A 24,199-nucleotide genomic window follows, 5' to 3' on the forward strand; every position below is an offset into this window, starting at 1 on the left:
GCAGGACAAAGCAATGCAATCACTGGGATCAAGAAGCTGGGTTGGGTGTGTGTTGAGTGAAAAATGAAGGAGTGTTTGCTTCAGTTGTCTTTTGCATGTATCTGAATTTTCCTCTATGAAACAACTCCTCTGTGGAGTTAGGATTAAATCAAACAGGACTGAAGGGAAGAACATGACCTAAAACGGGGAAAGGTTAATGCAAGGATCTCCAGCAAAGCAATGGGCGATCTGCACTCCTCCTCAATATCTGCCTCAATACACACAGCAAATAGGAAAGGTTTCCTTCATCCAGTTAATCCGTGCACAACTCTGTGGAAGAGCAGCACAGTCACACCCTACAGGGTATAAGTCAAACGTACATCATCCTTTTTTTACAAGATATATCAGGAGTCTTTGTAGAGATAAAATAAGAGCAGCAAAGAGAAATGTGCACGAGGCTTAGGGAAAGTGAGTCACAGAACATGCACAGAACGTACAGCTCATAAAGGACAATGAATCAGGTGAAGGATGGTGAGGAGGAAAACTTACAGGCCCTGTTCCAGAAAGCAACAAAACAAGTCTGCGGGGCTGGAGGAGGCTGAGAAGGTCTGAGACTGAGCAGAGAGAGAATTTGAAGGTTACCTGCAGGCATCTCTCCCTCCTCTTCTTTCATATTTGTTTCCATCTCCAGCAAATTTCCCGCCTCATTTTTGCTTTTATCCTTCTTTACAGCTGCCTTTTTCCTGTCAGAAACAGTCTCTACCAAGTTGCTGACCGAGCATTTCAGTTTATCTACCCACTTTGTCTCCTGCTTCTCTCTCTCCTTGGCCTTGGGAAGCATCTTTGCGTTCTCCCCAGCCCCTTTCTCCCTCTTGTGGCCTCTTCCCATGGAGGCTCCATAGGGACACTTTATCTTCTTCATGACCCAGACAGATCTGGATACTGGAAATACTATCAGAAGCAGATGTTAAAACTCTCCTGCGCGCAGTGATGTTTTGAGGAACAAGTTTAGCTTTGATTTCCCAGGGAAGTCATTTATCCACTATATTTTTTTCTGGGCGGTTACAATCTCCACTTGATTTCCAAGAAATGTAACCTGTTTCCTGCCTGTGCTGACTGAGGAAATGTTTATGGGCTGCCAGACCTGTTATGCAATCTCTCTGCTCTGGGGAAAATGATGTCAAAAACCCCATACACGATCTAACCACAAACAACGGGGAAAAACCGGTGGGATTTTCGCCACTTTCTGAACGACTAAAATACCCCTGCATTGCTGCAGTGATTCCAGTGACGACCTTATCAGTTTAATAGAGTTTGTTATTAGTAGTTTCTGTGAGGCATGCGTCACATTTCACACACACCGCATGCGCCGGCTGTGCCTGAGTTGGTCTGTAGTGAGGAGATCCCTCCTTGCATTGGAGCCAGGATCTTCCCGACCTCAGAAAGCCCAGTGTTAGCCAAGAGGGATGCCAACCCATAGGAGAGGTGTGATGATTTTCCTGTTTTAGCAGCACTATTTGGAGGAGAAGAGGGAGATCTCAAGCTTCTGGATTTAACACTTTCCCAGCGAATGCACACAGAATTATTTACATTTATATATGCGCATGTATAACTTTCAGGGTGGATATTAGGAAAAGCTTCTTCTCAGAAGGAGTGGTAATGCAGTGGCACAGGCTGCCCAGGGAAGCATTCGAGAACCATGGAGATGTGGCACTGAGGGACGTGGTCAGTGGTGGGCACGGTGGGGATGGGTTGGGGTTGGACTGGGTGACCTTTGAAGTCTTTTCCAACCTTCATGATTCTATGATGTAACTTGCATACCATTACAGCAATCTGCAGTGAAGACAAAGCAGATTTATGCCCACTCACTACAAGGTTCATACTGCCAGGTCCTGAGCTGTTGGAGGTTCTGATCCATAATCCTCAGAACAAATTCCTGCAAGGAGAAGGTCATTTAACTCCAGGGGTTCGTGTTCAAAACAGATTTGGAAAAGCCTCAGCACTGCTGCATGAAAGACAATACACTTAGCTATGAGCTGAAATGCTATCCTTACCACGCTCTGTTTGCTAAATCATTGCAAATTGGTTTTATTTTTCCATTCCATTATTGTAAAAATGGAATTGAGAACTTGAGGATTTTCATTAGCTAAGGACAGATCTCGTCTTAGCTGGTACAAGCAGCTTTTAATGAAAACCAAACACTACTCAAGAATGATTTTTGGAGGGTATGAATTTAAGGGCTGTATCTTCCACGGAGCATCCAGATGAATCGGAGTATATGCAGCTGTCTTTCTGGGTTTAACATCTGCAGCTTCTTCCAAGATTTTCTGCATTTTCATGACTGTAAAGTTCCACTAGTTTTCTACTTGGAAACCAAGTAAATATTACGCTGTTCTGGCTCTTTTACTCAGCACTTAATTCCACCAGCATGCTATCACAGACTCATTAGTAATGTTAGGGAGGAGGAAACAAATGTATTTCATTTAGAAGAATAAACAGAAAATCCCATAGCGGTCATATGTGTGAAGTGTTGCCAGTAGGAAACACCGAGGTTGCAAAATGCAGTGTTTTGCAGATTGTGGAGAGGTCAAAAAGTGAGAGTTTTATCTATGTTCTGATTTGATATTTTCCAGTTTGATCTTCCTTTCTATTTTGATAAAGTTAAAATGTTTCCTTCGGAATGTTAAAGCTGCAATATATAGTAATATCAGACAGAATCAGTGTTAGTACAGAAGAGAAGCATTCCAAGCATGCTGAAACCCTTCAGCAATATTTTCCCATGAAAATTCCAACACAGTGCGTTTATTTTCAACTTCACTGGCATTTTCCAACAGGACCAGCTCTAACAGAAATCACTGCCTCTGACTTCTTTATGGAAGGAAATTGAATGTCAAAGTGCCAGTCCTGCAGGCATGATTCTGTCTGCAGTACACAAACGTTGAATACAGTACAGTCGCAGATCGTGCCATAAACTGGGGCACTGTTTTCCCGTTTCTTTCAAGGGAAAGAAAAATGAGCTTGTGGAAAATGGTGATTTACTGAGCAGCGATGGATGGACTTAGTGGGGCTGGGAAGACCCCTTACTTACTTCACAGCTGACAGCCCCAAGACGAAAGTGTTCTATTTGAGCAAGGCTTGAAGAATGGTGTTGCTGAGCAGGGAAAGCACTGTACCGGGAGAGGAGAAGCTGCCAAGGAGCTGCCAATATGCAGCTTGCTTTTCTGGGTCTGTGTGCCTTAGCAGCATATGTAGGGTGCACAGATATCTCGCCTCTGTCTCTAATGCTATTTTACTGCTCGGGATAAAGTTCTGCAGCCAAAAGATCGGGATGTGAAACCTAAACTTTTAGTCATGTCCTCACTGCAGTGCTCCCATAAATGGTCTTATGCCTAGACAAGCAGAGCCTTGGGGAAGCTCTACATTTACAGCAGAGGAGCTGAAACTTGTCAAGGTGATACTGGAACAAGAGGTCTTTCACTAAGCATTAACATAATGCAGAGAAATTGCTTGCTGTTCAGAGCAATTGTTTTTGACAGGGGAATCCAGGCATTCTACATTTCACTTACCTCTTCATTCTTTGTTTCATGGGTACCTAACCTGCCCACCCGAGGGAAGTCCTTCAAAGCAGAAAGGAGGGGAAGAGTAAGCCACAAGGACACAGCAGTGTAACTCGCACAGTTCTGCTTCTGGACAATCTCCTTTGTCAGGTGCACCAAATGACCTCTTTCTTCCTCAAAATCCAGTGCTCCCACTCTTTGTTCCAGGTGCTCAGTGCCTCTATTTGTCCACTGCATTGTATTCTCTAGAGGGGTCATTCTCCTGCTCTTCCTCTTGCATTGCTCACTGTTAAAGAGGACAAATTTGTCCTCTGGAAACGTCCCCAGCATTCAGGATTTCCCCCCTTTGTGTGGAGCTCCTGGAAAAGCCCACATTAGTGAAACTGTCTTTCTATCTTGGAAGATCTGTAACTCTTTTGTCTTCAGGAGCCTTCCCTAAACAAGTGAATATCTCAGATAAACTCTTGCATAGTTTCTCAGTTGATTTAGCTCCTTATCTCACTACTTCCCATTGTTTTTGCCTGTATAGTTACAACTTCCTCATAATAAGTGGACTGTGTGCCTGACTTGAACAATCAGTGCTTGGTCTAGGTGCTGATCAGATGAAGTCAGGCTATTAGCTCTTCAAGCGAAATTGCTTTGCAAGAGTCCAATTACATTCATATCCCAGTCCCAGCAAAGTAATTCTGTTCCTGCTCACTTTGTAAGGATTCCACATGACCATAGTGAGGCATATACAATGGAAACTTTGTGCTCAGTAGCATCTGTTATATAAAGAACACTTGAGCCCTAACAGGCGAGCTGGATCTGCAGTACTGAGAGAGAGAGAGAGAGAGAGAGATCCAATTGTTTTCATTTCTTTGTTTCCAGAATATGCTGGTACTGTCCACCATCCTGAACCAAAGGCATTAAAGCTGGCAGAAAAGAATATTAATGGCGATGATAAAACCATGTCACAGAAACGTGGTGGCTCTGTGGGGCATAAATTCATGCAAAAGCACTTTCTGAAGCTGCTGTAGGCTGACAGTGTGCTCCCCCCACACACACTGCATCTTTGATTTCATCAGCAACAAAAGAACAGCCAGCCGGCTCTGCAAGCAAGGTAGGCTTTGGGGGGAGAGAGAACCAAAGAAAAAGCTCCCCTCTAGTTTGACACGGCAGCTGGCATTGCCATCGTAGTCTGGGGCAGGAGCCGGCTTTGTTCATTGTGCAATATTAGCTGTTGATCAGCCTGTGAAAAGCCTATGTTTATTACTTCCTAAGGATAACCCTATTTCCTAAAGATATGAGATTATGCAGCCATAGGTTGCACACATGCCTGTGTTTATTTGACCCCTTGTTCTGATGGCCTTCTGTAGGTACACTGAGCGTAACAAACCTGACGAGAGAGTGGCTGGCACAACTAGCACATCTTTACACCCTTCTTGACAACGCATGGCTGAAGAGGTACCCTTACTGCTCCTGCTAAGGAACAAAGCACAGCGTGAACTTGGCCTTTACAAGACATCAGAGACTCTACCCAGCAGCTCCATCTGAAGGTACACAGCCATGGTTTCCTTGATTCAGTTGCTCACTGCATTCCCTGTTTACTCTCTGGCTAACTTGTATGTATGCTCAAGCAAACAAAGTGACAGAAATATGTAATACAAGCAACCTTCCCCATAGCAACAGATGGAACAAAGCTGCTTTCTGCAGTGCTTCCTTCCCACAGGCTGGACCCTCCTCTTCCCTGAGGTTTGGGGTACCCCAATGAAGCAGAAGAGCTGCTGGGCAAAGGGAAAGGGCAAACTTTCTTCCTTACTCTCACTGAGGGCATCCACCCACATTTCTCTTCCCAGCTCAGCCACTGATTTTCATCACGTTTTTCAGAAGTCAGTCTCAATTTCTCTCCAGCTTCAGATTGAACAGAAATAAGATGTATTCATTTTGTCAGGAGGGGACAGATGGATGAACTGACAGGCAAACAGGAAAGCTACATGGTCCCAGCAGTTTTGTGCTCTTAAGAAACACTAAGGACCTGAGAAGAAGTTCAACCCAGAGAACTGAAAACAGCTCTTTCCTCTGCCCGAAACACTTTGGACGTACAGTTTGCACTGCCTGTATTTTACTCGTTATGGTGAGGACTTGATTCCAAACTGACCTCAATTTTCACTTAATTAGCAACCTCGTTTGCAGTTCCTTTGAAACATTTTTACCTAATTCCTGGGGATTTAGCCTCATTCTGTTTCTCATTAGAATGAAACAAGCATTATTTTGAGGAAGATGTTTCCCCTTTTGACAAATGATAAGAAATCACACAATCCTCCAGATTTTAAAGATGAACTATAGAAAGCCTGGCAATAGGACCAGGACCCTAAAAATCTCTGCATTAATAATACCCGACGCACACAGAAGGAGAAGAATAAAGCAATACTTCCAGAAGTGCTGGTTTTCTGTTCAGCAAAGAGACTGGTAGCCAGCTGGGAATTCTCAAACCCCGATTTTTCCCCACAGACCTCCAGCAAAGAGTGAAAACTTGCAGTGATTGCAACTTCCTTCTGCTTTTCTTCAGTGAAAGAAGGAGAAAGATTTGTTCGTAGCGTACAAGAAATGCTGGGTTAAAAACAGTTTGTTCCTTCAGACCATGAAATCAGTGCCTGGGTTCAAACAAATGCTGGGATAACAGAGCATTTCAAAGCAAACTTGCTAGCTTCCTTACCCTAAGACAGACCTTCAGGCTCTGTTTGCAGTTTGGTTATATTTGGCTGTGCAGAAATAGCAGATACAGGGAGGAGCACGATGCAGTTTCCATGTTCCCTCACACCTCTGTGCAGAGGCCAGTGGCTGGTTTTGCATTACTGGCATGGAAAGATGGAAGGCTGTCGCCCTTAGAGTGGCACCGACACCTGCAGGGACACGGGGAAAGGAGAGGGCCAGCAGATCTGGTTAGAGAAGGCCAGCACTGGCAACAGGCTGAAGGGCACAAACACACTTCAGTCTGTGCTTGGCCAGCATGCATGGGACTCAGGCAATAAGGTTCCTGCAAGCATTTGAGGATTATTTCCCAATTTCTCTGAGTTTCTCTATAGACGACAAGTTAACACAGAACAAGTTATCACCTTGCTCCCAGCAACCATACACTTGCTTTCTCCACCTAAGCTCAAGAAGATCCCTGTTCAGCCAAGCCGGCCTTCTGCCCCACCTGCATGACTTTCAGCCTTTTGGAATTGCAGGCTCCTGTGTTCTGAGAAGATGGCACTTAGAAAGCAACCAGCACTGACAGAAATGCCTTCAACAGCAGTTTCCCAGGGGACCTTACTAACTGTTCCCTGAACAGACTAAAAACTGCTCTCCTCATATCCAGGGTTGAGGTTTTGGTGTCAGTTTTTCTTCTATCACCAAAGATATTAAATTCAACCACTTTACGGTCACTGTGGCCAAGATGGCCGCCGATTGCCACTTCACACACCAGATGCTCACAAACAACAGATCTAGGAGGGCACTTTTCCTCGTTATCTCCCTTAGTATCTTTCCCAGGAAGTTGTCATCAGTGTGTTTTAGGAATTTCCTGGACCTGTTTGTGTCAGCTGTGTGGTGTTCCCACTTAGCATCTGGCAAGTCCCCCTTAAGGGGCTGAAGTCCCCCATAGGACAAGAGCAGTAAATCCAGATGTCTCTCTTACTTCCTTAAAGAATATTTCACTGGTGTCATCATCCTGGCTGGGTGGTCTGTAGTAGACTCTCACAACAACATCTCCTTTATATGCTACTCCCTTAGCCCTTACCCTGAGGATCTCAGCCATGCCATTGCCAACAGACAGCTCCATACATGTAAGCAGTACATGCAGTATACACCACGTGCCAAACTGGAGGCTGAGGAGAGGTTTGAAGGACTGGCAACCTGGCCTCTCTGCCTGAGAGAGCATCAGGAAACCATGAAGGGGAAATACCCACAGGAGTCATTTCTCTCCTTATCTCCTATTACTCAGAGTCCAGCCTTGTTCTCCAGCACTTGGAAAGCCCAAGTCCTGAAAGGCCTTGTGATGACACTTAAAAAAATACCTCTGCTACAGAAGCCTCTGCAGTGCTATCAGCCTGATGGGATCCCAGAAGAGCAGCCACAGCCACAGCCACCCAGCCTTGGAAGAGTGTCATCCTAAGAGCCAGCCGAAGAGTTCTCCTACCCAAAAAAGGCTCCAGGTCTGGCACAGGAGAACTACCACTTAAATACTACTTGGAAAGGGCTTTCTTAAAACGTAAATTACGGATACTCTTTGCTGGTTCGATAAAGAATGCACCATTGCAGCCACCACTGTGTCTCTTCTCAAGATGCTCCATGGTTTTATCCAGGGGTGTTTCTCTTTTTAGAAGTTTGGAGTGTGAATATTCCGCCTCCACTTGGACAGAGGCGAGCCTAAAATGATTTTATTTGAATCTTTTTATTTGGCTTTGACTGACAGGCTTCCTCTGTGCATTTTGTCATAGATCCACAGATTCACACCAGCAGTAAATAATGTATGGTTCAATTTTGCAGCAAACTTCCCTCTCACTCACATCCCCATGTGGAGCAGCATGTGCGGAGATTTGGGACTGAAAATTCACTTTCCACACTCCAAACTCATTCACCTGTTTTTCCTGCTGCCACAAGAGGCCAGTGATTCTATTATTTCCAGTCTCCAGTGTTTCACCAGCACTGCACTGACACGGCTCCGCAGGCACATCTGTTAGACACCATCTGGAGGCTAAAAATCATAACTACAGACTGGTTTCCTGAACCTCCTGAAAGCTGTCACACAGGAGCAGTGCACAGCTTCCTATTAACTCGAGATCAAATCTCAGCCATCTCTTCCACCACCCTTCACGGATGTATCATTCATCAGGCATCTCTGGCTCAGAGGCAGGAACACCCCACACACCTGCACTGACTGCAGACTATGGAAGTCTCTGTCTTGCCAAAGGAGCTGTTTGATTGTCACATCCTCAGAGATGCTCAGCATCTAGCATTTCTCATTTTCCCTTCTGGGCAGCCTGTATAAGAATTCCATTCCTATCCCACCCTGGGCACAGAGCTGGTTTATCTGCTAGCTCATCGTATCGAACAGGACGGCATGTCACATTGCAGAAAGGTCAGTTCTAAAAGATTTCTGCAATCTCTTCTCTCAGCTCTATGCTACTGAACTTAAGCAAGATCTACCAATAGGTTTGCAACAGCAGCGGGAGACCGTGAGGGTCCTAAGAGAGACCTAATCATCCTCTGAAATCATTTCAGTAAAATACACTGTGGAGGAAGTCTGCATGAGCACAAAGAGAAGCATTAAATTTTCATCAGCATGAGTTCAGGCTGAATAAAATCAGGCCTCCCAAATGCACTGTGATAAAACATTTACACTGCACCGCGGTGTTCCTTCCAAAAACAGAAAAGCATTTAGAAGCATGGCATTAGAAAATTCAGCATTGCTACGTGAGGTGGAGGCTCTGCGAGGCTTCAACTTTTCCTGACCCCTTCTCCTCCCATAGGAAAGAAAGAAATACGGACACCACAAGGGCTGGGCAAGACTATGGGGGCGGGAAGGGGCAGGAGATACAGGCTCAAGAAAGGAAAGGGAAGGGCATTTGTGATGCTGCCAATGCCAGAATGTACCCCGTCCTTCTGTGCTTCTTACTTCTCAGCAAAGCAGAGAGAGTGCTATAAAAAGATCCAGAAACACGAACCCACATGAGCAGCGCTCACTGCAAGAGCACCGCTGGCATCCATCGCTCGCTGGAAGGGCCCCCAAGGAACCACCAGATTAGATAAAATGCACCAGATTAGATTAGGTGCAAGGATCTTTCTAAATTATCGAGAACATTTTGAAAAGAATCAGCATTTTTAATCTATCCTGAAGAAACATGTCATCTGCGACCTTACATCTCCAGCACTTGTTATTGGACTCCTGAAATTCAGTGAATAAAACAGAACCAAGGCCGCATTCCAACGAAGGATTTTAAGGACATGACCATTTCCTTTAGTTTCAAAGTAAAAATTCAGCCTGTTAGCCCATCTGTTTGGTGAGCAGGAAGTCGAGCTGGAGTGGTGTTTATGTGCTCCATGGCTACATAACAATTAACAATAAATAGCTCTGAGCCTTTGACGTCTGAAAGTTGAAGAAATTGCAAAAAAAATTAATGTATCTGATAGGGATGCAGCATAAAATTGCTGTATTTTAAGGCAGCTGTATGGAGCCTGTTTGCTTGAATGGATGTTGTTTTAGTGGTATTTTCTGCGTAAGCTCTTAATGTTGAGGTTCCGGGCCCAATAGTGGTTACGTGCTCACTATGGTGTCCTTTGCTGTTGCAACACTGTTCACAGTTAAATATAACTACAGTGGACAAAATGCCAGCAAAATATAAGCTTTCATGCTCAGAAGCTGTTTTACATCGGGAAAAAGAAGATGGCACTGATTTGTTGGTGGGGAGAAGAAGAAGAACAGGGCCCTAGACCTGATTCCTACCAACCTTACCCTGGGTATAACCATTTAGATCTATGCAAAGGGAAAACCAAAGAGCTGTAAGATATCTTCTGGATCAAAACAGCAGCGGATCACACTTTGCACAGAGGCAAGCGGGACACGAATCCTTCATGCATTCAGTTGCCTCCCACCTTTGCATGCATTAGCATGACGGAGAAAAAGCATATTAACATCTTCTTTCTTCTTGCTTCGCTGTTTCAGAGAAGACACAATACAGATGTATCAGAATCCCAAGCTGGACTGTATTCATACACAAAATATATAGCATAACAAAGCAGTACAACTTCTTCTGGGAAACAGATGTACCTTGTGATATTTATTCTAATGTATTTGAAGGGAAGAGATGGGGAGAGCTATTGGTATGTATAGCAGGTACTGACTGATATTTAATACCTTTGGCATTCCCATATGAGCCTGGAAATAACTGCCACTGCTATTAGTTGCTGTCACTGATGACAGCATGTAAATGACTATCTAATCTGCATATACAATTGAGTAATTAGATGCCATATGTAAGAGCAGTTATTTATAGGTGCAGAATCAGAGCCCAGTCCTTGTAACGTATTATCTCACAAGCCAGATCCTCTTGGACACGGGTACAGACCTTTATTACTGAGTGCCTCATCTTAGATTTTATTTTTTTTTTTTAATATCACAATTAATAATTCATGCTATCGATTTTCCACTGTGGAGCACTGAATCAGCCCTGCCTGCATCTGACCTGCTGACGGGAAGCTAGAGCTGCTGTCTGCAAAACGCCTGTCAACGTAAGGGGCTGCTTGTGCACAAAAGCAGCCAGGAAACCAAGCGGGTCCCGCTGAAGGCCCATCCTGCTCAGTGAGGGCTCGATCTGTTCTTATGAACAGCTGACCTAGATTCTCTGCCTGAATGAAAGTCTTATCCAGCATTGAGGCTGTTCAGAGAGCCAGAAATTCATGTACCGTACATTGAGAGAGGGGAAAAACAGTGGATACGTTAAGGGAAAGCAGCAGCATCAGGCGGGCCGTCCTGTCAGCAGCCACCCCCTGCCCCCCTCCCCCTCCTCCCTGAGACCCCCAGAGGAGCCGTGGAGATGAGAATCTCACATCTAATTAACCACCTCTCCAATCAGATCTGGTTCAACAACTGCGAACATCACGAGGCAATTTGGTTTCCCTCACCACCTCATTTTTTCACGCCGCTAACATGCAAACTGGGTCAGTATTATTCCTACTGAAACGCTCACCACGGGTGTTATTTTTAGAAAGCCATGTGATCGTCTGACTTTTATTTATGAAAGCACCGAAAGATCCACTGTCTGTTTTCCTGTCTGTCATATTTGGGGCGGTTTGCTGTTTCAGTTCTCTGGGTTTGTTGCTGAAATCTGTGGCCTCTTTTTAAAAGGCAGAGTCAGACTAAATCAGGAGGCCTTGCAGTTCACACGCCTTAGCAGGCTCTGCAACAAAGCACATGCGGCACGAGCAAAGCAAACCAGACAAGTGCACTGAGAGGCTATGAAAGGCAAGGCAGGGATGCAGGCAGCGAGAGACAAGGAGATGGAGCAGAAATAGGAGGTCTTTTGTGCCAACCTACTGATTGCTTTACCAGCCAACCTTGCAATCCCATATTAATTGGCACTGCTTCTATCACGTTCCCTTGAATCCTTTATTAATCAAGTCTGTATCGGCTGTCTAGCTGTATCTGAGATCAATCACCAAATTGCCCCGCTGTCCTGTTAATACTTTTAAAAATGATTCTCCAGATCTGCACAATTTAAAAGCGTCTCAAGGCATTTAAAATGCCTGGCTCAACAGCCAAGAAACCTGGTTAGTCTTCCTAAAATCGCTGATGTCATCTATTATTATTGCTAATTTAAGGCATCTGGCTTTAGCAGGCATTATTTAGCACATCCTGGACTGCTGTAAGGTGAAGAGGATTGTAGTGCATTGCTATAAGCCTCTGTTCTCTGGGTGTTTTTTTAATGCATTGGCACAGCTGCCCAGGGAGGTGGGGGAGTCACTGTCCCTGGAGGTGCTCAACAGCCATGGAGATGTGGCACTGAGGGACATGGTCAGTGGGCATGGTGGCATGGGTTGGGGTTGGACTGGGTGAGCTTAGAGGTCTTTGGCACCCTTAATCACTCTATGATTCCGTGAGTCTACGATTTTTCTCTCATTAATAAATATGAAATTTTATTTAACACTTTTGGTTTTGTTTTTTCCCCTGCAGTATTGAAATGTCTATTGACAGTTCCCATCTGGTGATGGTATCTGGAAACATTATCATTTCTCAGAGCTAATCTAATATACTTTGACCATTACCCTTACTGCTCCTAATTCTATGGACCAAATACTTATTTGCAGGTCTTTTGGTCTGCTTTGCCTTACTGACCTTTTGCACTTTTGGCAATTGCTTTATATTCATTACTTACATCTTTCTTTTTTTTTCCCCTGTGCTTTATGAGTAAGAATTTGCCTTTGCTTTATTTTTTGTTACTGCTTTCACTCCACGTAGCTTGACTGAATTTAAATCAGCACAGCCCTCCCTGAGCTTTGTTGCTTTTTGATCATAAACTAAAACATTCTGAGTCAGCTCTTGCTTTTCATGCCTATTTACACTTTAAGGTCTTCCTGTCACCTGAATCATCTCAAACATGTTTTCATCATCAGGAAAACAGCTAATTAAAATATCAAGACTATGCAGTCCTGTGCACTGGCCTTTGTTCACATGTAGCTTGTTTACATGCTGTAACCATAATAAGCACCTGCATCTATGTGACCACCATACTTCAGCGCCTCTTCATCAGCCTAAAGTAATACCACGCAGAAAAGGTTATGACACGTTTGAAACTAGGAAATTCCTGTGTATACCTTTTTAGAACTCTCCAGGTCAATTTAGCACTAGCAGCTGCTCAGATGGGAAGCTTCCATGGCAGGGACACCACAGACATGGCAGTCCAAGGGCTGGCACTTTGCTCTGCAGAGACTTGCAGAGACAGGTACCAATCACTGCGCCTTCTTGCATTATATGTTGGACCATTCATCCACAAGAACTCAAAACTACTGTCTCCCTTGGAAGCAAAAATCATGCAAATTTTCATAGAATCATAGAATCAATAAGGTTGGAAAAGTTCTCAAAGATCATCCAGTCCACCCATCCATCTGCCACCAATACTGCCCACAAAACGATAGCCCTAATTCTGAACTTTTCTCATGCCTCCCTACTGTTACCTCCAGTGACATTTACATTGGCATTAAACAAAACTTCCCACCACACTACAGGAGTACAGCTAGCTGTAGTGAACAAATTGAGCTCTTCCTGATCCTTTCCTGTTTGTGAAGCCCAACTCCTCACAAAAGCTTACAGATAATGAAATTATGTTCTCTTCCAGGGTCCTCAGTTCATTTTGTCCTCCTCTCACTGGATTTTGCTCTAAACAAGCGGCCATTTGTTACATCTTTCCACTTTTCCTTCTTAATTTTTAATAATAAAAGAGAAGACAAGAACTTCTGATATTTTTCACTGTTAGATTCCAGAAATCAACATCAATTGTTACTATTTGCCCATTTCTTCCCCAACCAGCAGCATCAGCCCTTTCTCTTCACTGTCAGGACAGGGACTTAGAAGAACTATGTGGTGTTTGGAATGAAAGCGAGGGGAATCAGGCAGCTATTTCTATCACCAGGATGTCTCCAACACCGAGTTCAAAATTAAAGCTCTGAATTTCCCCAGATTCTCTAAGTGAGGAATCATCATGCAACAACCAGTCTGCACGTACGCCTACAAAGCAGAAACCACATGATGAATATAGCCAACAGAGTACTGCAAGCCCCACAGTTAGACACTTCCACCAACACGCTGCGTACGCTCAAATTTGGAAAAACTGCTTTCATCTGTCCTTTCTAATTCATCCCAAGCTCTAGAGCTTGCATCATAGGCGGCCTGCCTTCCTGAGCTAGCTGGCAGTACTGTGTTGGTGACTCCTCCAAAAAGAAACAACTTCAAAAGAAAAGATGTAGGATGAAAGATGAATGGGCCAGATCCAATTCAAATTCTAAACTACAAATAACATTTCCTTCTCAAGTAAAGGCCAAGCTTTCACGGAGCATTAGGCATGCACTGTGGATAAGGTTGCACAAGCTGCGCCCTCCACGCGATGAATGAGAAAATGCAGACATCTGGCTATGCCATCCTGAGCACAGCACAGCTTGGGAACTCAGATCTGTGTTTCAGGAGTGGTGAGTAAGAATCACATGCAGGACGCTCCGGGGTGTTTTAAGAACATGGGACATACCCTGTGAACTTGCTGAAACAGCCTGGCCGGCACAAGCTGGCTGGTTGGCTGTCCATGCATCACTCTGTGATGCCACATCATTCTAACACTAAACCCAGGAAAACCAATGGGTTTGGATAAAAATCATAACGATGACCTCTTTTACCTCAGGCTTTCCATTCCTTTTCCCTACGCTCTCACATAAGACTCACATATGGGTCACTTCCACTACCTATCACCTGTAACACGTTGTACGTGATGCAGAGCCAGCAGCAGGCTGAATGGCCGAGCAGAACAGGAGTGCTTGCTGGCTGCTTGTCTTCTGAATCAGGCATTTCCTAATTCTGGGCAGTGGATTGTATCTCTCTCTTCCAAGAGCTGATTTTGACAAAATTTTTCATCACTTTCGTATTTCATATTATTGCATCTGTCAAACCTGTCTGAAACTGGCCAATGCACCAGAGGAAACCAATCAGTTGAAGAGCTCAGATTTTATTTCTTAAAGCCATATGCTTATCTTCCTTAGCCGGAGCAATTGTGTGATTCAGGCCATAACCTTACAGGATACAAACATAAGTTGCATTGAATTTTCTGTAACCGCACTCTTTCGGGATTAATACATACAAAAATAAAACATACTTTTTCAGCCACTAACACATTCATTTTATATCTCAGCGTTAAAACCAGTGGACTAATCCTGCCTTGAAAAAGAACTGAAGGCCACAATTATTCACTGCACTCACTAATAGCAAAACCTGCTTTCCAGTTATTTCAGTTACCGTCCTGAAATTATGCAGCTCGTTATTGGTGCCAGATTCCCATTTATCTCAAGAGCCTTTTGTACCAAGAACAAACAATAGCTTCTTCTTAATCAGGCTTGGCATGAAAAGAAGAACTCATGTTACAAAGGAAGGGCCATATCATTGTGTCTTACTACCTCAAGGCACACGGGAATTTCACAAGTCCCTTCGAACTTTCAGTAATACACAATACCTGGGGAAGTTATGAGCATCACAAGGAAAACTGCTGATTTGAGTAACAGAAGAAGTACTAATGAGTGCAGGACAATAGGCATAGACAGGCAGGTAAACAAAAAGCAGAAGCAGAAGTGTAAGGTGAGCCACGTTATCAGCTGTCCCATAACAAGAGAGCTGGTCCACTTCTGCTCTGTTATCCACCAGCATCACGCACTATACCATTGAAGTTCAAGGAGGGACCTCAGAAATGAAACTACTGCAGAGGTGAGAAATGCAACTCATTTTTTTCTGCTAATCAGAAAGCATGAGTCCTCTTCTAGGCCAAAACATTGCCCTTGCTACTACAGTTCCTCATGGGCAATATGCATGGGTCATTCCAGTGCAAAATTATTGTGAGAGCAGATTCAGGGTCATGTCAGACTGGAACACACACAAGACAGCCCTATATTCCCTTGTTTTCATTCTTTAAATATCCTTTCTTTGCTTTTTTTTTTAAAGCACAAAATGAAGACTTCATGTCTTTTTCAGGGAGAGTAATGTTTTATTTAAGATGCCCTGCGAGCACCATGAATTTTACATGACAGAAGCTCCATCCCACAACATCCCTAAACCTCTGCCTTTTAGTCAGCAGGGCTGTGATCCTGCAGCCAACAGATGTGCTATCTCCCACTGGGGCCCCTGCCATGGGGCTGAGTCATGCTGCTGACTAACATACCCCTTGGATCTAGTGCGGGACTCCGATGGTGTCTATGGAGGTATGCCTGGTAATAAGTATTCAGAAAGGCAAGCTTTTACAGTAAACCAACCTATTCAACTCTCGATTAGCCATGGAAGATTAACTGAGTTTGGGATTAACTGGAAACTTCCTCTGCATAGCAACCACAGCTACAACACAGTGACATATAACACAGGGTGCACGAGCCTTGAGGCCAAGTCCCACCTGGGAGTCCAACAGGCAAAAGCTGTCCTTGCTTTGCACAGAAACCAACAGGTAAAGGACCTGAATATGCTCTTACCCCTATTAAGCTCCAAGCCAGGAGCTGGTTTTATGTAGGTTGCCCCGTCCCACATTGTCTGTGACAGCTGAAAGCTGCCAGTATCAAAGTGAACCAGAAGATACCACTACACTAATACAAGAACATGCTGTGTAGCCTGCAAAACTTTCCAAACTGTGAGGCAGCTGGTGTGCTGACACCACTGCCTATGTGCTGAGTAATGATGTCTCACTGTCTCTTTGTGCTCCCTTATCTGTCTCCTTCCATCTGTTGTTCTCTGCCATCCATTTGGATTGTATGCCATTCAAAGCAGGTCTTTCTTCTAGCACCCAGCACTAGGAGCTCATCTGTGACAGTGCACCACCAAATCAGTCTGATAACTCACCTAAATCAGTAACTGGTGAGTTGATGTTGTACAGGAATGCGTATACGAATGGATTAAGAATAGTGTGCTTGGGTGAAAAGCATGACTCAGAACTGTTACTAGCATTATTCTTTTTCACGTCCATAAAGCTAAGAAATGAAAGAAATGTGGGAGGGGGTAGAAAGAGACAAAAAGGCAAAGAGACAGCAGGCTGGCGGGCAGGCAGCTCTCAAACACAAAGGCACTACACGACTGGTACACAGACCAGATGCCGAGAAGAACTGAGCATTTGCAACTCCTACTCACATTCTCATTTCTGCTTTTACAGTTATTCACTTTGCATGCTTCTCCATTTTGGTTTTGCTTCATCTTTCACATAGATAAACCACAGTCTGGATCTTATCTTCATATATCCAAGCGACTTTACTATCATATCATGGGCACACACAGCTACACCCACAGGTCAAGGCATCTCCTTTGCTGCTTTGTGTATGTGATGATAGTGCAACTACTCCGGTCACCAGGACAACAGTCCCAGCCTGTCAAACTGATAAGAAGTTGGCTGTCTGGGTTCACGCTCTGAAAGAAAGCACTGAGGAAATAAATGCAGTGTGCAGCAGTAAACTGCAAATGGCATTTGGTTTTCCCCTTAGGAAGCTGGAATGAGAATGAATGTGATAGCAAAAAAAAAAGAAAGAAAGAAAGAAAGAAAAAAGAGGATCTAAAGAGAAGAGACTTATTTAACTTTTAAAACTCCACAGTTAGAACCACTAAGACAACTGGACTGGGACTGGAGCTAACACATGGGGCTTATCTCAGCCTTCCCATGCAAAGGGAGTGGTTTTAAGGCCACAGAGTCCCACATTTCCAAAAGTGACCGAAGCTACTGTTATGTCAGCGGGCTCAAAGGTTGTCTTTGATAGACACCAAAGTAAGGGGCAACTAAAGGAAATAAGCATTATATTCCAAATAGTCTCTGTTGCTAGAACTGCCTCTCACTATCAGCAGCCAGGACTGCTAAAGGACTGCAATGCCTTATACCACCACTCGAGCTATTTCCTGGCTGGACGTGCGTTCACTGCAGGACCGGGAAGCGAGTTTTTTCCCATAAACAACCCCACCAAATACAGCTGAATCAATAATCGGGGCCAGCCACTCCAGAAATCTGCTTTGTGAAATGGACATTTGGTAGACGAAGAAGTCAGGCTGTAAATTCAGTCCTTCCACTGCTGTCAAAATGCAGGGAAATGTGGAATCGGTACCATCACTAATGTTCAGTCCTACAGCTTCAAGGAGCGCAGTCCAATCACTTTGCCAGTGCAGAAACAGATATGAAAAACAGTCTGAAAAGAAAAGTATTTGTAACTGGAAGCCAAGACTGTCTGAACAGTCCATCTGTAGCCCACAGAGTGCATTGAGGGGGTATGGAATACACGGGATATATCAGATATATCAAAGTGGTAAAACTTCATCAGAACAAGAAGTGATTGTGCAAATCCAGCTGAAGTTGAAGAACTCTGATAAGACCATTCCCTGTAAGACTGATCAGAAATGGTGTCCTGTCTCTTTCAGGGCTGCTCATGGACACAGCAGGGCTTCTGTCTGAGCAAGGCTTGCATCAGTGGTGTTCAAGGTAGCATCCAGAAATGCAGATCACATGGCCAAGCTCTAATCTAAAAGGGAAGAGGTCAGCAAGTCAAAGAGCGTTGGGTTATATGATAAGGAATCAGGTGGCCACATCAGCCAGTGCTAAAGGGGTACGTGATGGCAAAAGGTCTCCCCTCCCACCTCCGCTTCCCAGTCCTTCCAAGAAACAGATGAAGAATTTCAGTCTCTATTCTGTTTCCCAGCTGTGATTTGACAGTGAATTCTCTTTTTAGAAAGGTGCTACAACATTCACACACCCTCCCTACTCTCTATCCTACACACCGGGGAGAGGGGAACTGCAAAGTCAGCTGCACAAACATCTCTGGCTGGAGCAGAGAGGTACACATAATCTAACATATTCAAGGCCTTTCTGAGCACAGCAAAGCAGTGCCACGAAACCGGAAAATGTCATCAAGGCCACATAGATGGGTTTCTTGCATTTGTTTTGCATCTCAGCCAAAGCAGGCAGGCACAACACACAGAGACAAAGAAGCCTTTCTCAGTAAGCAGTGTGGCACACACTCCTGGGTGCATACGGCGGCTGCCCAGTCCCCTTTCCCTTGTTTTGATTGTAGCTGCATCCTTTCTGTGTCAAGATGTGGATACTTAATACATTCTCACCTTTGCCCTCAGCTACACGCTGTTTCTGCTTAGCTATTGCTTTTCTTGGCAGGCTCAGCTAGACAAGTCAGAGTTCAGCTTGCACCCTGATCAGCGAAACACAGATGGCTGGCTCTGGGGAATGCTGCAGAGATATGGCTGAAATGAACTGAAGTCACTTACACGTAGCTGCAAATTGCTCTGTGCTGGGACTCAGCCCGTGAGGTCCTGGCCAATGACTGGACATCCAGGGACAGCCAAAAGGCAAATCAAAATAAACAACAGAGGGGTTTCTTCCAGGGAAGTATTCTAAAGAGGTTTGGTTTTCAAAGCAGGATTTAAGAACAGAACCCTCTTGTCTGTCCTTAATGCCTTAGCCTGGGCTGTAAGCAGTGACAGAACCACTAAAAAGCTTGAGATGATTAATGTAGGTGGGAAATAAGAAGGATGCAAGACACGGGAAAACAGTTAAGACACGCAGGGCTTTTCACAGCTCTGGCACAGCTCTCATACAACTGATGCATGCTAAGCTTTCCAAAGTGGTGAGAGTGAATGGATCATATTTAGCTGGTTCCGAGTAAAGGCTCAAGTGATTGACTTCATTTTGTCCAACATTTTTCCTTCTTTCTTGAGAAGCATCCAGCAGTCAACAGTCCATTAAAGAGATTGCTATGGGAAACCCATGACTCTCCTTTGATTCACTCATTCTTGTTAACAGCTTTGTTGGAAGAATCTATTGCACAGCCTGTGGTGCAATAGTCCTGCCCAAAGTCCATGTATGCACGGAGACTGACCTCCCCAGTGCTATGTTTTCCTAAGACCTCTAAGCTGCTATGTGTAGGTTAGAGTCACTACAGCAAACACAACACTGTGGATCTGGATCACAGCAGGCAAATCTGGCACAACCCAAAGCTACAGAACTGCCTCTTTAGGACCTTTGTTAAGGAAACAGAGAATGTTAGAGAGCAGTTCACTCTGTAGCAGTGGACAAGGAGGTTTGGGCTGATTCTCAAGCAATCTAGCTAGCAGATTGTGACTTGGCACCCACTGCTACTTTGCCTGTTTCCCTGCTGCTCCAGGAATTGAGCAAACTGTGAGCGATCTGTCTGCACGCGTCATAGCATATGCTGCACCATGCACCAGAATTAGCACACTGTCAGACCAGCTGCACGGGCCAAACTGCTCACCCCTCCTGTCCACCTGAACATGTCCCAGGGCGCAGAATGCAGTGGGACTCACTGCTCAGGGCTCTGCAGAGAAGGCAACGGGACTCTCAGATCTGCAAAGGATGGCACTGAAGGCTTCATCTGGATGAATCAGCTGCTCGCTGCAGGATTCTGTGGGAACAGCGCGGCTACTGAGATTCAACAGTAGTTATCTATAAAGCAAAAAGGAGTTTTATCAAGTGTGTAGTGCTAAACATTATCCAGAGTGCAAATTCTCACTGGAAATTGCCTCCACAGCAGATAGACTGAACTATCAAAACTTCGTGACACAGCACTCCTTGTCTCAGCACACCAGGAAAACAAACAGGCAGGGAAAATAAAAGCCTTCTTTAGCCACAGCAGGCAGCAGTAGCCAAGAGAACTGGTTACTCACAAAGTAAAAATAAGCATTTACAAGTATATATCTTCAGATACAAAAGTTATATCTTGTGAGGGTAAGTGAACAAAGAGACTGCCAGTAAAGACTGTGAGTTAAATAGGGAAATCGTCCCATGGTATAAACCAGTTCATCTCTGTGGACCTGAAAAAGCTCACATTTCTATCTGACCTTAGAGATCCCACCTGCATTCACACACCCTCCACAACTGAATCCAGAATGGAGAACCATTCTGAGCTGAGTATTCATCCATCACCGAGTCACCCATTAATCTGTCTACTGAGCAAACAACCAGCAACGAGAGGAGCTGTGTATTTATTACACATTTCTGAATAAGTCATGCCCAATATCTAGGACAAACAACACATTAAGCCCTGAAGAACCCTTTGAAAGCCTTTTGCCTGCTGGAGACAACAATGAAAAAGTAACATGATAGAAAGAGAACGGTAAATCTTTCATGAGAATGATTAAAAACAAACGCCGGTTGCGGTGCAGCAAAACAACACAGAACACAGCCAATGTATTCCACCTGAGCATCTCCTCATCTACAGGAGGTAGAGTGGGTGGCTTTCATAAGTGCCATTTTTTATGGCTAGTGCAAGGAAGATGTACCAGATACAGAAATCCAGGGAGAACAGCACAGCAGCAAATTACAATTTATTCAGCTACTCCGTGGTCACGTCAGGCACCGATGCAGAGATATTACTGCGCTTAAAATTACTAATGCAAAAAATGCTTAGCTGGCACGTCAAGGGCACTAGGGAGGGAATAAACCAGAATCCCTAGGGATGAATAACGCCTTACACTAGTGAGCTCTCTAACACGTACACCGTCATTTTGGAATCCTGAAATCAAGTCCTGAAAGAATGACAGCACCAAAACGTTCTCAATAAGCAGCTGGTCTAACTGAGCTACAGCTTCCCAGATGTGAATGTGGACAAAGATTACGAATCACACACCATTTAACGAGCATTTATTTCATATCCCTTCAACCCTGTGAGAATGCCCATTTCAGGAAGTGTTTTTGAAGATCATTTCCTATAACTATTGCAGGTAAAAAGCTCCCAAATGATCAATACGGATGAGATTTTTTTCCCTATTTCTTCAGGGCAAAATTCCGCCTCCGTTGTGCATTTGAACGTTGGCTGACATACCTGTGTTCTAAGAGCTCTCCATACCTGATTGTGGAAAACAGTTCAAAGCGGTATCATTCTTGTAACAAAGTCCTGCCCTCGGTGAGCCCCCTGCCTTGTTTGCAAATAGAAAAACCTACATTATGTCAACACAATCACACTGGGCTCTACAGCCAACACCACGTTTGACGCGGGTTCACATTCAAGGGTATTTTCAGGCTGGCTTCCTAAACAAGCAAGATGTATGTGAGCACCTTTGGTTCCATCGATCTGTTCCCGAACCCATTGGGTACTTCCAAATCCAGCGACACTCGGGTTTGTGAGACATGGGTGGCTGGGCATGGTGAGACACGGCTGGTGCTTCAAGGCAGCTTTCATTAGCCACCACAGGCCAAAGCCAGGCTTAATTAAATTTCCACTCTTGGAAACAGCGTGTGTTATCAGCTCCTTCAGTATTGCTCCTAGTTGATGTAATAGCCCAAGCATACAAAATACTTGGCACGTGCAAATTGCAGAACAAAGTTTCTGCTTCTGTTTTCTTATTTAAAGTACCATTCCTTTTTTTTTATTATTTTTTTCTTCAGTTTGGCAAATAATGTACATTCAGCATATAAATATTTGAGCTGCAAACCACCAGAGCATTCAAGGCTTTGGCACCTGATGGTAGTCATGTATTATTTGCTTCCTGACAAAAGGTAATCGCTGTATTTTTATTAAGCAGCTGCACCAGCCGTACTCAGGCTAAGGGAAAACACACCAAACAAAGAGCAAATTCTAAATTGCAACCTACAAATTCAGCATTATCCAGCATGCAGTGCCCTGCAAATGCCTTTGATGTTACAATACATGTAAATCTGTAAGGGAAATAAAATCAGACATTGGAGACAAAATAATTTCTGTCATGTCTCCAGCTGTTTGTTCCCAAACACATGACTGCTCTCCTCGCCAAACATCCTCTTTGAAGGTTTAGTCACAGGGAGTAAGATTCTCCTTTGCCTTTAAAGCACAGCTTTCTTTGGCTTTCAGCACAAACATCAGGGACACCTCCTCCTCTGCTAGATCTGCCAGCGAAAGCACAAACACAATCGCTAGCAGGGCTTCAGCGCTGCCTCCAAACTCCAGCTCTCCCAGCAATGTCCTCGTGTTATTTTCAAAGACACTCCTCCATGCTTGAATGAGCAGAAGAGATTAGCAAAGCAAGACGCAAGCTGTAGTGCAGACCCCTAAGAAACAGCTCAGCAGCCACATGTTTTTGCACACAAGGGAAAGGAATTCAGAACGTTAAGATCTCCAAGGAAAGACGTTCTGGAGATAGAATCTGAAAATCAGAGGCAACGACACACTCCTCCAGGGAAAAGTGGAAAGCCAGTAGGAAACTCTAAGCACTCATACTTTCTTTGCTACCTAAGAGTCAACATTTTGGGCCCCTCACTACAAGACAGATATCAAAGCTCCGGAGCGCATCCAGAGAAGAGCAACAAAGCTGTGATGGTCCTGGAGCACAAGTCTTATGGGGAGGGGCTGAGGGAACTGGGATTGTTCAGTCTGGAGAAATGGAGGCTCAGGGGAGACCTTATTGCTCTCTACAACTCCCTGAAAGGAGCTTGTGATGAGGTGGGGGTCGGCCTCTTCCCCCATGCAATAGCGATAGAGTGAGAGGTAATGGCCTTAAGTTGAGCCAGAGGAGGTTCAGGTTGGATATTAGGAAAAACTTCTCAGAAAGAGCAGTAATGCATTGGCACAGCTGCCCAGGGGGGTGGGGAGGTCACCGTCCCTGGAGGTGTTCAAGAACCATGGAGATGTGGCACTGAGGGATGTCGTCAGTGGGCACAGTGGGGAAGGGTTGGGGTTGGAGTAGATGAATTTAGTGGTCTTTTCCATCCTTAATGACTCTACGCTTCTATCTGCTGATAATCACAGCACTGGTTGTCAGACCTTCACAAGCCAAAAAAAACAAACCAAAAAGAGTGAGCGACAATGTGGAGATATTGGCAAAGCACACATCTGGAGAGGACCTGGGCATTTTTTTTATGAAATGGAAATGAAAGCGTAAATCACTGAAATGCTACTGGAAGAGAGATTTAACTCACAAACATGGATTTTGATGTCTGCAGGCTGACTGTGACAAGTAGCACAGGAAGACAAACGCAGTGGTTGCTACTGGGCACAGTGAACACGCAGGCAGCACTGACAGCATGCCTTCAGCTGGCAGCTCTTCTCCTTAAGGACTCCTTATCTTCCACACTCAGTTCTGTCAGCAACCAGATTTGTCAACCACAAGCACACAACTGCTGGATAATGCCAGTGCTTGCCAGTTTTGCCTGTAGCCAAAGCTGCTACCTGGGCAAACCGAGAGTACCTGGTTTCTCTGATTCCTATCACCAACACTTGTACCTGTTGCTGACATACAAAGAGAGCTCATCAAATTGGGGGCACTTCTTTATCACAGACCTCCAAACTGTGCTCATTTCACCTCCTAATTGAACTTCCATCCCATCTGCACTTTTCATTCATGTGAGTTTGCCTTTGTTTATTTGCCAGTTTCAACACAGACAGTCTGGTTTTATTCGCTCAAAAGGATACTTCATTTTGTCCTTCTGTCCAAA

The 24,199-nt window shown here is 44.5% G+C and overlaps 1 protein-coding gene and 1 long non-coding RNA gene across 7 annotated transcripts in view; one reads left to right on the forward strand and one right to left on the reverse strand.

Moving 5' to 3' along the window:
* The window catches only part of EXOC3L (exocyst complex component 3 like), a 46,536-nt gene that overhangs the window by 17,812 nt on the left and 4,525 nt on the right, over positions 1 to 24,199 (reverse strand). For 2 of the 4 annotated variants that reach the window (XM_015287830.4, XM_430056.8), the window contains exon 1: positions 622 to 989. The exons of 1 other annotated variant lie outside the window; for it this stretch is intronic. In XM_015287830.4, coding sequence (XP_015143316.2) covers positions 622 to 901 — 280 coding nt within the window. In that variant the 5' untranslated portion in view covers positions 902 to 989. Of the gene's footprint in view, positions 1 to 359; positions 442 to 621; positions 990 to 24,199 lie in introns of those variants that run through there. One more of the 4 variants, XM_040701297.2, reaches the window with a different exon arrangement.
* Positions 494 to 14,511, forward strand: LOC121110863. Of its 3 annotated transcripts, XR_005860103.1 has the most exons (4): positions 499 to 585; positions 4,407 to 4,638; positions 4,895 to 5,074; positions 5,375 to 14,511. It is a non-coding gene; the product is annotated as an uncharacterized LOC121110863 (long non-coding RNA). The 3 variants fall into 3 exon arrangements; XR_005860104.1 differs by having other exon boundaries at positions 494 to 616; positions 4,895 to 14,511; XR_005860102.1 differs by having other exon boundaries at positions 500 to 585; positions 4,895 to 14,511.

The sequence above is a fragment of the Gallus gallus genome, chromosome 5, assembly GCF_016699485.2.
Source record: "Gallus gallus isolate bGalGal1 chromosome 5, bGalGal1.mat.broiler.GRCg7b, whole genome shotgun sequence".
Taxonomy (NCBI): Eukaryota; Metazoa; Chordata; class Aves; order Galliformes; family Phasianidae; genus Gallus; species Gallus gallus.